Genomic DNA, 14625 nt, shown 5'->3' with positions numbered 1-14625 from the left:
TGATCACCATTCTATCGAAACAGAATTACGGAGGCCAAGAGGCTGCCACGCAGGCTTTTATGAGCGCAGCTGGTAAGGGACATTGTGAATCCATGAGTCTCCTTCTAGACCTTTCGCTAGTGTCAATAGATAAAGAGGGACATAATGCTCTATGCTCAGCCTGCGCCGGTGGGCATCTCGGCGCGATTAGTCTCTTGCTTGACAGGGGTGCTCCCACCGGGAGAGGCGCTTTTATGCTCTACAGAGCGGTTTTGCACCAGCATATAGAGGTATCAAGGCTCCTCATAAGTAAAAACATTGGCCTTGATGGTCTTTCCGCCGCACTTGTCACTGCCATATCTAACTCGGATAAGGAGTGTGTGGATTTCTTGTTGCAGAAAGGGGCACAAAAGGAGGGAGTGGCACTTGTGCGAGCGATTCGAGACAAGACGTCCATGACTGCGCTAGAGTTGATCAAAGCTGGCTACAATGTCCATGGAAAGTATCTACAGAAGAGACGGAGTGCTCTGCATTACGCGGCCTTGTCGGGGCAACCCAAGATTGTCGAGGCCCTGCTCGAAGCCTCTGCGGACGTGAATTGTAGCGATGCTGATGGAAGGACGCCTCTGCATCTAGCCGCTTTAAAAGGGCACGATGACTGTGTTCGGCTGTTGATGAAGCATGGGGCGGATGTGTTGTGCGAGGATTCCCAGGGAAGAATACCCTTGGATTTGGCGGAGGAGAGGGATTGTGTTGGGGCGGAAGAGATTATTAGGGAGGAAATGGAGGAGTTGTTAAAGAAACTGACGGCTAAAAGAGATGCGACTTAGAAAGTTTGACTGACATTCAAAGACTTTGAAGATGTTGCTCATGTCGCCTATATCACTGGAATGCTCGGGACCATTTGTTTGGGAAACGGCTATCCAGCATCTTTCATTAACATGAAATTTGGCAAAAAAAAAAAAAAAAATAGGTTGTCAAGTGCCTTATATATATTTTACATACTAGCAGAAAGTAGCAAGATATGGAAAGATGTGGCAAGATGGGCGAAGAGGCAAGAACTATTCGAGGTTCGAGGTTTGGACCTAGACAGATGGGGGCTGAAATCTAGTGAGAAACAAGAGAGAGAGATGTGAATTTTTTCCATCCGTTATTGGGGTGGCAAGTGCTATGACTTGATTTGAGGCAGCCCTGCTTGGCACTCGGATTTTGTTGCAAACGGCTTTAGCAAGTCCCAAGCCATAGAGGAGCCCTATGGAGCTCCTGGGTAGGGGCCCCGGGGGGGGGGGGGGGGGGGGGGGGGGGGGGCGAGTTTTCTACTACCTATGGTCGTATGTGCCAAGTCATACAAGCAGGGAGCTCTATATAGACATGAGATGAACTTTGTACGTTCGTGGTCGCGCATCCAAGAAGATGTTCTTGACCTTCGGATAACGAGTGTCATCTAGCTTTGCAAAGATCACATTAACACATCTTGGCTGCCTACACAAGATATCAGAAACACAAGGCGAAGTCGGTTTGGATAACAATCTATACTAATGGTTTCGAACAATGTGTCACGTTCCGCAAGACGAATTTCTTGACACAGCCTCGTCAATCTTCGCTTCATTTAGGGAAGGCCTATTCAGCAACCAAGTTCGTTATCCAGCACTCCAGCGACTAAGAAGAGTTCCGAATATCATAACAACGTGTAATAAAGATCTTTTATCACCATTAATTAAATAAATACAAGGTTCATGTAGTATATACTATTCTCGTTACTATCTGCTACTGTCCATTTCTTGCTCTAATTTCTGCTATCATTAATACCCAGGCGGCTTTAAATTTGAGAACGGGATGCTGAATAGTCACTTCCTTCATTTATCATGAATCCCTATTCAAGTATCTTGTAATCCAATCTAATGTTAAGCACTGAAGTTTGAGAAGATGTAAAGGAGACTGGCAAGCACGGTACTGACACAAGAGACTTGCATCACACTGTATTTAGATGATCCTTCAGGAGAGACTCATCACTAGTGGTTTCAAGCGTATCCCCGACCAGAGGAAGCTTTTCAGCCATGGTCCCTTCGTGTATTGTTCTTTTTTAGGGTTCGGGACTTGGCTGCAGGCCATTTCTAATTAAAGACAGCTCGTTCGTATAGATAGAGAGTACCCTAGGGGTAATTAAGCAGGAGCCTGGGCTGGATCCTAGGAGTAAGCAGAAAGAATCCACCATCTATCTGGAGATCATAGCTGAGGTGAATATCGATACCTACAAAAAAGCCACTCAACACACTTCGATTCCAGCCACAAAGATGCTGTGCCGCCTCATTGTATAGTCTGTATTTATTCTGTGCTCAAACTCATACTAATGGGCTTATACTGTCAACCGCTTCCCCCACTACTACAGCCGTAGGCGCCTAGAGGGTGCCACCTTGCACAGCCCGCTTACCTCTGAGGCGACAGTGCCAAACGTTTACCGGGCGTACTGGTAGCTACAGAAATGTTTGGCCAGTGTAGCTCACAATCTTTGATATATTTGTGTTTACAATACCAGAATTTACACTCCACTTCTGATAGACAAGTCCCTCTTTGCAAACCGCAGCCCATACAAAGTGTTTGCAAGTTTGCTCTACCTATACCTTCCCTAGGAGACCCATTTCAGATTCTCTTGTAAAGACTGTAGGGTAGCAAAGGCCTTGCTACCTCAAGACTGTATCTGGTGCAATAATAAGGATATTGGTATGTCTGACATCAGGCTTTAGGTACCTCAGCTGTTCTTTGCATCATAAGGTAATACTATCAGCTTCAGTAGGGTTGCGTGACCCATATAATTGATGCTAATTTTGAACCTCGTATCCATCAGTGGCAAGGCCAGCTGGTGTAATCATAATACCTGAGCTAAAAATAACTATTTCGAGCCTATCAGGTAGGAAGCTGCTTAGGGCAGGGCGAATACTCTCCCTGGAGCCGAAGCCACAGCCAGAAAGAAACGCGATTTGAATGGAAGGTGAGACCCATGCGGCATCCTTAACAAAAGGGTGTACTTAAAATTTGAGTGGCTGCGCTATTCAGCCGGTCAAACGTTTTAGTATAGAAAATTATGAACCTATTACAAAGTGAAGCGGACAATCCCGAGGCTTAAATTTCCTGCAGCTTATTGCCATTCTCCGGGCTTAAACCTTGTCCATCAAGCCGTTAGTCATATATTTGTGTCAAATACGTTGGGTCTACTTCAGAGCCCTATTTCCGGCATGTTCAGCCATGTCACGTCTAACTTCCAATAATACTATCAAAATATTGAGCAACTATTAAGGGGGGAAGAAATGAAAGAAACCCAGATATTCAGTTGATACTTGCCTAGTAAAGCTATTCCTAGCAGAGATTCCTTCTTGGAATAGAAGCATAGGGGCGGTCGTACCAACTTCTCTCGCCAGGATGGTAGGTAGAGATACACGCCAACAAGCGAGTTGGACGAGTAGTACGCACGTACATGTATTCTTTCACATGTTTCATGTGCAAGACAGTTTGTTTCAGCCGGATATGATCTACCGGCAGTTACGAGGCACACTTGGCGGCACTATATGCCACTATGACATAATGCTTATTTTATGTTGGATCAGCGGCAAACAAGACCGACCAAACAGCGACATCCAGACTGAGTTTCAGCCCCTAGTGCAGTGCCTCACCGTCCATAGTATGGAGAACAGTCGATCCTCCGGTGAGCAGTCGATTCCCTGGTGCTGGTGTAAGTTCGATCCGCACAACTATAGGGTCTCAAAATAACCTGGAGATGAAGCAAATTAGCTAATACCCCAGACTTCAGTGCCAGCGATGTGCCGAGATCCGTTGAAGTGTGACCCAAGTTTCAGGCACCGCCGAATCAGGGGCTGCGGAAGCAAAGCGTGCAGTAGTACTACCGAAAGTTTATTAAACGGCAGCACTTTATCCAACACAAAGAACAGGCTATGAGAGGCTTGTTTCCTATAGCTTGGACGCAGTGATCCATGGGCGGGCTGAGACAAGCTTTGGGTGCCGACATCCCTGTCCGAGATGCCAACCCCGCAAACGTGGCTTTCAGCCCCTGCCAAGGCGGGACTCTCGTCGGCTCGTCGCCGTTTTCCTTTTCGCGGTACGGAGTAATTTTAACTCCAAATAAAGTCCGCCTCAACGGCTCGGTTGAAGATTGCCGCAACCATGTTGTATTTAACTTTTAGTTGTTCACTACGAGTGCCTTCATCTGCCATCAAAGGTACGCCATGTTTCTTAGGCAGGAGGCGGACACTGGCAATCACATGTAAATTACGAACAAGTTATAAGGTACTTTCATGTATTGGCGAATCTAGATTGGCTAACTGAAGTGCCAGTACATCTCAGCTGAGGATCCTCCCCGGTTGCCCGCCTCTTTAGAAGCGTCTTTTGCTTGAGCCGAACCTTTCATTCATAGATGTTGATGGTGATCGGTGCGTTGAAATCGAGCTCGCCAATGCAAATTTGGAACTGTCACATTTGTAAGATGACTGTGGGGAATAAATTGCCATTAACTTACGCCGTTATTATTGTTGCAGCAGATAATTGTTGTATCGCATGCGGTGGTGTTCGAACAAACGTGTCCTGCTAAATGTCAGAATTCTGGATTAAAAAAGGGTAACACGTCACTTACCGCCGTTCCCATCGCTGCTGCAGCAGTATGGGCTGCCTGAAGAGCAGGCGTTCGACTGAGTGCTCGTACCCGAGCTCGAGGGGCAGTTGTTGTTGTTGCCTTCTTAGTTTAAGTAAGTCTTCACATGATTAAAGAACCGTCAAAACTCACCACCACCCATTTTGTTGCTGTTGGGGTTGCGAGCTGGGAATTTCGGGAACGGGATATCCCCCAGAGAAGGAATGCGAGGCTCAATTGCTCGAGGTTCAACCTCGGGGCCTTGGGCCGGAGATGCCATGACGCCATTAAGGGCGATGAGAGCATAAAAGATAATAGAGGTATACATGTTTGAGGTGTAAAAGAGTGGCGATGGTGTGTTGGTATAGCGAAGGAAAGTGGCAAATTGTATTGTAACGAGAGGAAGTCTTGAAACGTCTGAATGCGTTGACTAACGTAGACGAAAATGAACAGACAGGAGGCCTATTTAAACGAAAAGTTTCTGCTTTTACAGACCATCTCAAAGGTTTACCGCTCGAGTAGAGGTTAAACTGGATTTACTAATAACAACGGCTGTTGCAAGCTCAAAGTTCCGGTTACTACGGGATCTGCAACATGACTAGTCACTTATATCTGTTGGGCTCGTATATGTGTATGCAAAGCAAAGAGCTAAATGCCACAAACGGTGGCTCGGAAATTATTGCCGAGATTGTTGGACACTTCTAACGGCAGCTCGTGAACATTACCAAAATTGTTGAACACTTCCGATGGTGGCTTGTAAACATTGTTTGTTGGATACTTTTAATGTCTCACCGTAACAAACATTGCCGATTTACCGTGGCATACATTCCAAGATTGTCCACAACCTGCGAAACTTTGAATCCTCGTTTATACGAGATCAGCTGAATGTCTCAGAGCATCAAAGTGTCATCAAGTCGATACAATGCTACGTCATTAAACGTACTGGTACCTGCCTCTTGGTACCCTGATACTTTTTCTGTCCGGAGGTTGACTTCCCTAGCGATTCAAACACCATGGACCGACCCAGGCTGTCCCTAAATGCAGCCTCTCAGCTTCTGACTTATCAAGCTTGACCAATTACGTGAAAATGCTGGCCCACAAAGCAGGAACTGACTTTGAAAACCTTCACTCATTTACTAAGACCTGCGTTAGAACTGCAAAAATAAGTTCAATAGACATGCATGGATATGCGCCATGTATTGGATTTTTAGTTCTTTCCGCTCTTTCAGCTTGCCGCCACTTCGTATCTGTCTTACTTTGCCATTTTTAAAAGGAAAATACAGTCCAAAGACTTTACAAGAGCTCTCGAGAGAAAAGTATAAGAACGACCTCTCTTCACCTTGAACATTCCTCATCACTCTCAACCATCATCCAGCAAGCATTTCATCAGAGCAGCAAATCTCACTCTTCTCTTCCAGATTAACTCAATCCAACCACCCACCATGCAGGTTACTTCTATGATCGTTTTCCTTCTTACCGCCGCTACTGGCGCTCTCGCAGCCCCTGGCGGTTCACCACACCCACCTCCCAAGCCCCCCCCTCCTCCCCCTACCAACCAAAACACCAACGTCAACAACAACTGGCAGTCCAACAGCTGTGGTAATGGCGCTTCGCCTTACTGCTGCAGCGGTACAACTGATGCATGGGGTTCAAACTACTGGAAGTGCTCTAACCTCAATGACGTATGCAACGATGTCATTGTTTGCTGCAACAACAATAACAATATCAACAACCAACAGGTATGTCATGCAGCAACTTCAATGCCAGTCAATTGTGCGACCGCTTTGGAGTGCATTGCTGCCCCGACCTCATCGTCATGTGAGACGTCGCCATTGACCACCGAATTTAGGGAAGCCAAAGCGACAACAACGACGGCAACCAGTCCTGCAGTGCCTTCGGACAGCAAAAGGTCGTCTACAACTAAATTTGCATACGGAAGCTCAAGGTCGGCAATGGCCATCTTATTTTGTTGCCTCCTGTCCTTTTAGGTGGCTCATTATCCAAGCTTGCCGGCTAAGAGTAACTATAACGGGTTGGAGAATGAGCAGTGTCATGTGGAAGAATGAAATTGGTTCTCTTCTATTTGGGTCGTAGTAGCGTGGCTCTTCTGGGGCAGTCTTGACGATCCGCTCACTCTCCTTAACTTTATTTACACTGATGTAGTTATAACAAAAAGCAAAAGACAAAATTGTTGGTTTATCACCCGTTTAGTTTTCATTATGAAGCCAGTGTTTCCGTGTAGATGTGCAAATAGAGCTGAGCGTCTCCCTTTAAAAGAGAGAGAGAGAGAGAGAGAGAGAGAGAGGTGGAGGGGGGTAGGATTAGAAGACTTCTCCTACGAGAGCGATATGTAAGATGGCTCGTAGTAGATTCCGGGACAGATCATTGTCTGGTGTATTACAATCGCTTTTTCAATATAATTTCGGTGTCGATAAAGAGGTGTCACTAAGGTTGAACGAGGAGGTCGACGAATTGGCTCGTTTGTTCTCTATTTAGTCTAACCTATGGACCAACGCCATAGGTCGGATGCTAGATTATCAGAATGACAGTATTAGAGTAGACTATCCAAAGAAAAAAACATAGGCTCAAGGCTCATATTCCAACAAAAGGACTGAGTTATTTTACTATACGCGTTCCATTTAAACAAGAGCTCTCATACATAGATCATACCAATTCAAAATAAGCACAGGGTTACTACTTCCCATTTCTTGCCTGCTTTTCGTCAGATCAGCGTTGGCATGTCTCTTTGTACAACTACTCATACCATTTAAAAAGAAGCCACTATGTGAGTTCATCTTGTAATTTTACTTGCCATAAGCCTCTTAGGGTCTTTTATCCTGGCCAAGTTCCATCCCTGGGCCAGGCAGGACTGACCATCAGGGCAGGCGTTGGCTACCCTGCAGACGCACCGGGAACCCGGTTAAAAACCACACAGTCGGCGAAGTCTAAATTTGAGAGCTCATTCCGTTGAATGCTGGTTCAGGAAGCACCTGCTCTGTCAGCGATTTTACACATCAAAGCGTATACTGAGTGAATTACAACTCAATCCGTGGTGAGGTAACTTAACACCTGTACTGATATGCTTGAGTAATAGGAACACTGACATCATGCCACCCTCTTCATGCACATAGGCAACAAGAGGGTTGATGAAGGAGCGTTATAAAGGGAAAGCGCTTTTGAGGTGGTTATCATTCTTCGAACTATATACCAGCAAAAAAAAAAAAAAAGTATGGATGGGATCATGTTGCATAACAAACAGTGTTACTGAGACGGGTTGGAGCTAGTGGAAGGGCCTTGGGGGACAGAACAGTGCGCCTCCGAGTTTAGAACCCAAGTGCGCAAAAAGCGAAAGACATAATTAGACACCGAGTTTCCCCTACCTACAATCGTATATGCCTGAAATCGTCTCTCTCTCTATATTGTAATTTTCAGTGTAATAAAAAGATGTCTCTTGCACTTAACCACATGCGCAGATAAATATTTATAGTATTTAGTAGGCTCACCACACTAAGAATTTGTAGACAGACGAAATTTGGTCTGTCCATGTATACATGCCATCACTGCGGATCCGTAAGCATCGTGCAAAGCTGAATGTGTGCACAAGCGCTGGATTCCAGCTGAAACATTTAGCCTCAAACAATGGTTTCGTAGTCCTTGCATGGCATCATATGAGACCTTTACCAATAATGAGAAGTCCAAACTAGTGCTCCTACAGCTAGCCACCTACTTCTTTTGGTTCCTAAACAGTTGTATCACACTACGTATGGAGCAGCTGAACACAGCCCCAATTAGTGCGCAGACGGCACAAGGTTAGTTGATAAGCGATGTGAAAAAAAAAGTAACAAATCTCATTACCCCAGGTAAGTAATGTAAAATAAAATTCCAAAAACCCAATATACCTAACGCTATACTCATACAATACATCCATAAGAAACTGTAATTGAAGCAATTACACTGGGGGAATAACCTTAACTGAGTCCCGTTTATAAAAATCGGTAAAAATCACTGTCCTGTAAACTCTTCCAGCTTCTTGGGTGTCTGAAACTGTCCGCCACTTCATGCCACGCTCTAATCCTCTGGTACATATGAGAGCCTGATTGCGTTGGGTTGTGGGTTGCGGGTGCCGTCTTCCCGTGTATGCGGGTCTCAATCAATAATCTGCAACGGGATTGCAGATCCCAACTCATTTCGAATCTCGGGCTTCATACAAAGCCCGAGTTAATGTGTGCTTGCGCCTGAGTACACCATACCAGGATTGGCTCTGTACGGCTCAGATGAACCTTTCAAGAGGGCTTCACGCTGTTCCAATTCCTTCTCATTCTGTATTAAGACGCAGCAATTGCACCAGCAGGATTTGCAAAAATCTCCAAAGCAACCACCCTCAAGGCCATGTTTTTCGCGAATGTCTCCTCGCTGCATCGTGGTAGGGATGCATTGAAGACCGCAGTGAGCAAGGCAGGCGAAGATAACGCACTATAGACGGAGCTTTGTTAGCTTATATCCTGCAATGTATTGCATGTATCCTCCAGGGGTTCACTCTGTTGAGAGCAAAACTTACAGATGCATTGCAGCATGAGTAGTCATCCAAGTTACCATGCTTCATTCTGTGCTGAGCCTTTCCGTATGTAATGCAGGGACAACAGGTTGTCATGAAGCAAAGCCCACCTGGGCTACAACAATCGAATAGGCCATGGGCCCAGGTAGTCTCACCATTCTTCTCCTTGGAAGACATGTTGATGATTATTCAGAGGTCGTAAAATAGAATAAAAGACAAATGAGTGAGTGAAGAAAGGAGTGGCTGCAGAATGGGCGAAAGATTGTTTGAGTGCCAGGTAAGAAGGTGAGTGGCTTGAGATGTGCAGATCCAGCATGTGCCAAGTATTATATACACTAGATACAATATACTGGTACCAATCGGTACCTAGTAAGGCGCTTGGGCACGCAGTTTGTTTTTCAGCCTCCATTGGAGAACAAATTTAACCATGCCCGACCCAGATTTCTAAATTGGGACTAAAAGTTTACGACGCACCGAGTTTTAGATGCCGAAAGACATGACTGCCTTATGCTTAGTGGGTAAGGCTGAATCAACTTGTTTTTGTTTACTTAGATAAGTTAGTCCCGCAGGTCAAGTCCGAATCTGCCAGAGTAGCAGAATTTATAGCACATGTACTAAGAGCGCTTAATGCGTTTTAAAGACATTGATCTATAACAAGCTTCGGCACTCAAGCTGCTATGTTAAAGCACCATCGCCTACAAAGCATTTACTATTGTATTATCGGTGTCTGTTTGTGGTACAAAAGCTTGGGCATCGCAATCCCCGTAGCACGTATGATCAGTTCACAGATGCCTTCGTACTTAATGATGATTACTTAACTAGATCAGCGCTAAAATCTCATCTAAGCCCCCTTGGGCCCATATCTATTCTCTCTAGAAATACTGGAGCCGCATAGCCGTGTTACCGTGTTTATACTACTAATAGTATTATTATACAAAGGCTCCGCCTGGTCAATATTATGGTATTAAATGAAACTCATAAAGTGACAAGGCTATACCTCATCATTAAATATAGAATTTTAATGATGGGGTAGGTTAATTGGAGTACAGTAACAGGCCAGATTTCAGATAGATAGAGGGTATTTAAGAGGAACAGTCAAGATATCGATTTGGCTCGCAAGAGTGGGCATGCTGGAGAGTGGGAAATAGGAAGGTCTCTTCTGTCCCCAAAAGCCGATCGATACCTCGCGAAACTGTTAGTTAATGCGGGCCGGCTTGGCTATTTTGTAAAACCATCGAAAGAATGATTTCGAGATGCACATCACGTACTATTCTTCATCTAAACCTAGTGCTTGTTTTATAGTAAGGTGAGATCGATTTACACAGAAATTGGGCGCTCAACACCAAATCAGATAATAATACTGGGTAGCAACTAAAAATAGCTGCAGAGATGCAAGATTGATTAATCGCGACCTTGCTCCGTGATTGACGTATGGTATTGTGACACGAACCCGCCCACTGCCCCATCCTGTCTTGCTTGCATTAGCCGATTGAGCTTGTGGACTCATAGGATTCGCTCCCCTCCTCTTCCTTAGGATGCTGGAAAATCGTTGTGTCTGAGGGATGAGAACTTAGCGAGACTCGCAAGCTGCTACTCATCAATCATGAACATGTAACTAATGGATCGAGTATTTTAGCGAAACACTAATAGCGTTTCTTATATAGGTACACTGCAAGGCCTTTTGTGAGGCGGTGTTCGGCACGCGCGCTGCGACCACTGCAAGCTTCGGAGTAGCAGCCACTCAATATCAACACAACCAATTTCAATCCAGAAGCCTTCAGAACCCCCCCCTGCCTATCGGTTCGTTCCATTCCTGCATGGCTTATCATGTCATGTTGGGATTATGTAGGGTCAGATCTCGTGGGGCTTCAACGCTAGCTATAAACGTATGATACGACGACCGTGAATTGTGCCTAAGCATATCGCATCCCCTTCAAGATATTTAGTCTAAGAAGTTTCTGCCTTGAAAAATACGGCGGAAGGACATAGCTGAATGCCCAAAAATAGTGCACTGGCTGTCTGATTAGCGGCTTATCCTTAATAACTAAGACTGGTAGACGCATATTGTAAAATGTACTTCAGCTTTCGTTGGATCGACAGCATTGCCTTAGCTTCTTCAGCCAAAGTAGTCTGGTCTTGCATCATCATAATGACCTCCAGTGCTTGTCTATAGCCTCTACTAATATCTTCAATAGCAACTCGTGTTTGTTGACGGGGATCGGAACAAAGGAGCACATTTTTCTCAAACGGAAATGGCCCATTTCTCTTATTTCCCTACATAAGGTATGCTAATAGCAATGCCAGTGTTTTTTTTTTTAAAAAAAAAAAACCACTCGCTTGGTTTCATCTTATAAGTACCCTTAGAAATTGAGGCTTGTATGCCATCACATTTGGAAAGCAATGTTATGGTAATCGTTTGGGGTTCTTCCGATTTGTAAATGTAGACCGTATACTGCGGGATCCGAAAGAACTGTGTAACTCTTTTTTCGCGTAGGGTAATGCGCGTGTTAGCTGTTAGGGGCCTGTCTAGTTCATGATCTACTTGAGTCAGGCAGCATCGCACTCTACGGAGCCTTCCTCCGTTCTCCGCGATGCCGTCCGATTTCTGGGATTTCTTTATGTAACCTCAAATGCCATCAGCATTAAAAGACGGGGACACACTTGTAATTATGAGCGACATGAAAGGTGCGGCACTATCGTGATAAGATTAATAACATTAAATACAATTCATCCTAGTTCACCTGAATCAACTAACGAAACATTGCTACGATATTGCCCTCAGACACTGCTCCATCAATTCCAATTCCCAGTCAAGGTTTCAATGTTGATTGTTGGTAATTACCCAGGACCGCAATCTTAACCTCACTTGCTGGCCCCAGCGTGCATGTAGAAGTGCGCACAAGTATACAGCAGAGCTTAGTGTCATCATTGAGTACATGCTATCTACTACTAACTTTAAATGTCATGCGTTAGAGCTGTCATATCCCTGTCCGGCAACCTCCCAGTACCTCTCTATGAGATAACTACTCCACTCACAAACGGTCCCTGCTCCGGGTAAGTCTGTTGTATCAGCTGGAACTTGAACTTCTTCCGCTGAAGCTGCCTCTGCGAGAGTCCACATCTGGGGCGCTTGATCAGCCGAATTATTAGACTCGGAGATTTGGAGATTGATAATGCGGGATTGTTGTGTCTGTGCATTGCTCTCCATAGGTTCCAAATACAGAGGAGTTTGTATACTTTCCGCCGTAGTAGCAGTACGTTGGCTGCTCGTAGCATCTGGACTTGTCTCATACTGTTGCTGCACCGCGACGGTGGTGCCTAACATGGCATTGGACTGGCGCTGAGCGGAGCAAGATGGATTTGTCTGGGGTGCTGGTGTCGTATTTTGCGCCTTCTCTATTACGAACAACGCTTGTGAGCGAAGTTTCTCGATATTAGCCCAGCGGCGGTCCCGATAAACATCTGGGCTATTTTTCCAGTGATTATAACTTTCATCGATGACGTCCCATGGTACAGTTAACGGCTCGCTGGAGGGTGGTAATGAGAGTGAGATGCAAATATCTAATAAAAGATACGCCAAAACATCCCATTCCACGTATGTCTGAAATAGCCACAGCCATCGTCGCCCCTTGCTATACCTACGCAAGACGTGAACGTGTTCCAATACTTCCTCGCAAGCTTTGCGATAGTTGGCTCGTAAGGGAATACCGTGATTCTGGTTGGCGCGCGGCTTGCAAGCGGCCAACTTCAGTTTTGCAAGAATGAGTCGACTGCTCTTAACCGTGATATAATCCAATGGAACTGCCTTGTGGCAATAGGATAGGTACTGCTTCTCAATGCGCTCTCTAAATTGGTCCACTGATTGGCACTTTTGCTCTTCATTCAGCATCGGATAGCCGTTGCTCTGGCAGAATCTGTCCGAAAAGGCAATTCGGCGCGCGAAGTTGCTCACTTCGAATCGAACCAGGCTGAACAGCATCTCACTCCTCCCAGGTTGTGGGCTTGGCAGTTCGCTTATATCAGGATCTAAGCTAGTATCATTAATGTTGAGTGGTAGCTCTGCATGAAGGCTTGGTTCAAGGATAAATGGTTCACCGCCGAAATCTTCGGCGATGCGAACGTCCAAAGTACAGATCTGCCACCATAGTCGGCGCCGCATTTCGAGATCAAATGGGCGCATACCAGGGATGTCTAGATGAAGACTCAACTTCATAGCATTGCCAATAGCGACCCCAATCAGAGAGCAAACATCGGGGCCATTTTCGTCTTGCCGTCCACAAATCTTGAATAAGAACAAAAGGTTGGTTAATACCTCCATCTATTATGCATTTATCAAGGGATAATTACCAAATATATAATGAATGCTTGCAAGACGGTTATACTCCGGGAGCTCCAGAAATTGACTTGTATAAGAGATTGCTCGACCCCCTTCCGGAATCTGAGTTTTATTACTACCGTTTAAAGATGAAAAGGATACTTGACCACATACCGCTGTAGCAGAACAGACCGTTCTTCGTCAAGTTCTTGACGACATTCTGCTGATGAAATAGATATGATCGTGGAGTAATAGATTGCAAACATTAAGCATTCAGTAGCTGCATCTGGAGACTTTCGACCCTGGCATATGCTCATGACATGTCTTTGTGTAGAGGGAACGTGAAAAATCTTGAGGAGAGGGTCAACTACATCGAGATATGTCTGCCATATGAACAATATGCTTGCAGGAGGGGGGTGAAGTGATTCAAGGGGTTGTGACGCATCAATCGGGTTATTGAATGACAATGACTGCAAGAGATGGGACCTTGTTAAGCGAACAGAGGTGCTGGATTGTTCTTGATTTAGTTGTGAGTTGTTCCGTGAAGAAGATGAGCTTGGACTTGGGGAGTCCTTTGCGGCGCTCTAAGAAGAGTTGTAAGCACGTATAACTTGACAGAAAATTCTGTTTGCTTTGTTGGATCCTTACGAGAGGCGATTGGTGGCCCTGTTCACAGTGACCCTCTATGTTTGATGTTTCTGGGCTCACTTGTAGCAAGCTCCCGATATGAGTTACCTTTTGTTCCAGTGACTTCAAAGCACATCCAATGGACTGCACTCTAGTTGCTAAGGCGCTCTCTTCATCATGAAGTATCTGTGGTCGCCTCGAAGGATATATGCATTGAAGTTTGGTTCGTGTGCAATAGGCGCATGGCAAAGATCTGTCACACTTAATCTTGCGGCGACGGCACTCAAGACACGAGCGTCCTGACGCAATCACTCTGCGAGTCATGGGACTAATGACTTTTTAGACCGTTGAGTTGAATTGGACGTTGGCTTCCCTATCGTTACTGGGCAATGAAGTTGCAGTTAACGCAGAAGATGCTCCGTAGCCAACGGTCGAACTATTGAAAGCACTGTCTGTAACCGAAAACTGTTGCAATTTGGATTAAAACGGCCAATAAGAATCGCAAGTAAT

General features: G+C 45.3%; 5 protein-coding genes across 5 annotated transcripts; 2 read left to right on the top strand and 3 right to left on the bottom strand.

Moving 5' to 3' along the window:
* Positions 1-497: 497 nt before the first annotated feature.
* Positions 498-716, top strand: TRIVIDRAFT_132046 (uncharacterized protein; the record flags this gene model as incomplete). The annotated part of the gene is made up of 1 exon (XM_014103829.1): positions 498-716. A coding segment is annotated over one exon (219 nt), but the record flags the coding sequence as incomplete, so codon positions are not given.
* Positions 717-4395: 3679 nt separating this feature from the next.
* Positions 4396-4946, bottom strand: TRIVIDRAFT_54663 (hydrophobin; the record flags this gene model as incomplete). Its single annotated transcript, XM_014104630.1, has 4 exons — positions 4396-4458; positions 4508-4572; positions 4622-4720; positions 4772-4946. The coding sequence occupies 4 exons, from the start codon at positions 4944-4946 to the stop codon at positions 4396-4398; spliced, it is 402 nt and encodes a 133-aa protein (XP_013960105.1).
* A 1038-nt stretch (positions 4947-5984) lies between these two features.
* On the top strand, positions 5985-6820 carry TRIVIDRAFT_79197 (uncharacterized protein; the record flags this gene model as incomplete). The annotated part of the gene is made up of 2 exons (XM_014104617.1): positions 5985-6357; positions 6468-6820. 2 exons carry the CDS (start codon positions 6061-6063, stop codon positions 6540-6542), a joined length of 372 nt encoding a protein of 123 aa, XP_013960092.1.
* A 2016-nt stretch (positions 6821-8836) lies between these two features.
* On the bottom strand, positions 8837-9350 carry TRIVIDRAFT_33038 (uncharacterized protein; the record flags this gene model as incomplete). The annotated part of the gene is made up of 2 exons (XM_014103828.1): positions 8837-9091; positions 9177-9350. 2 exons carry the CDS (start codon positions 9348-9350, stop codon positions 8837-8839), a joined length of 429 nt encoding a protein of 142 aa, XP_013959303.1.
* Positions 9351-12135: 2785 nt separating this feature from the next.
* Positions 12136-13386, bottom strand: TRIVIDRAFT_32761 (uncharacterized protein; the record flags this gene model as incomplete). The annotated part of the gene is made up of 1 exon (XM_014103827.1): positions 12136-13386. The coding sequence occupies one exon, from the start codon at positions 13384-13386 to the stop codon at positions 12136-12138; it is 1251 nt and encodes a 416-aa protein (XP_013959302.1).
* Positions 13387-14625: the final 1239 nt, after the last annotated feature.

This window comes from Trichoderma virens, assembly GCF_000170995.1.
Source record: "Trichoderma virens Gv29-8 chromosome Unknown TRIVIscaffold_3, whole genome shotgun sequence".
NCBI classification, from domain to species: Eukaryota; Fungi; Ascomycota; class Sordariomycetes; order Hypocreales; family Hypocreaceae; genus Trichoderma; species Trichoderma virens.
The sequence above is the reverse complement of the archived record's forward strand: the minus strand, read 5'-3'. Positions and strand labels throughout refer to the sequence as shown.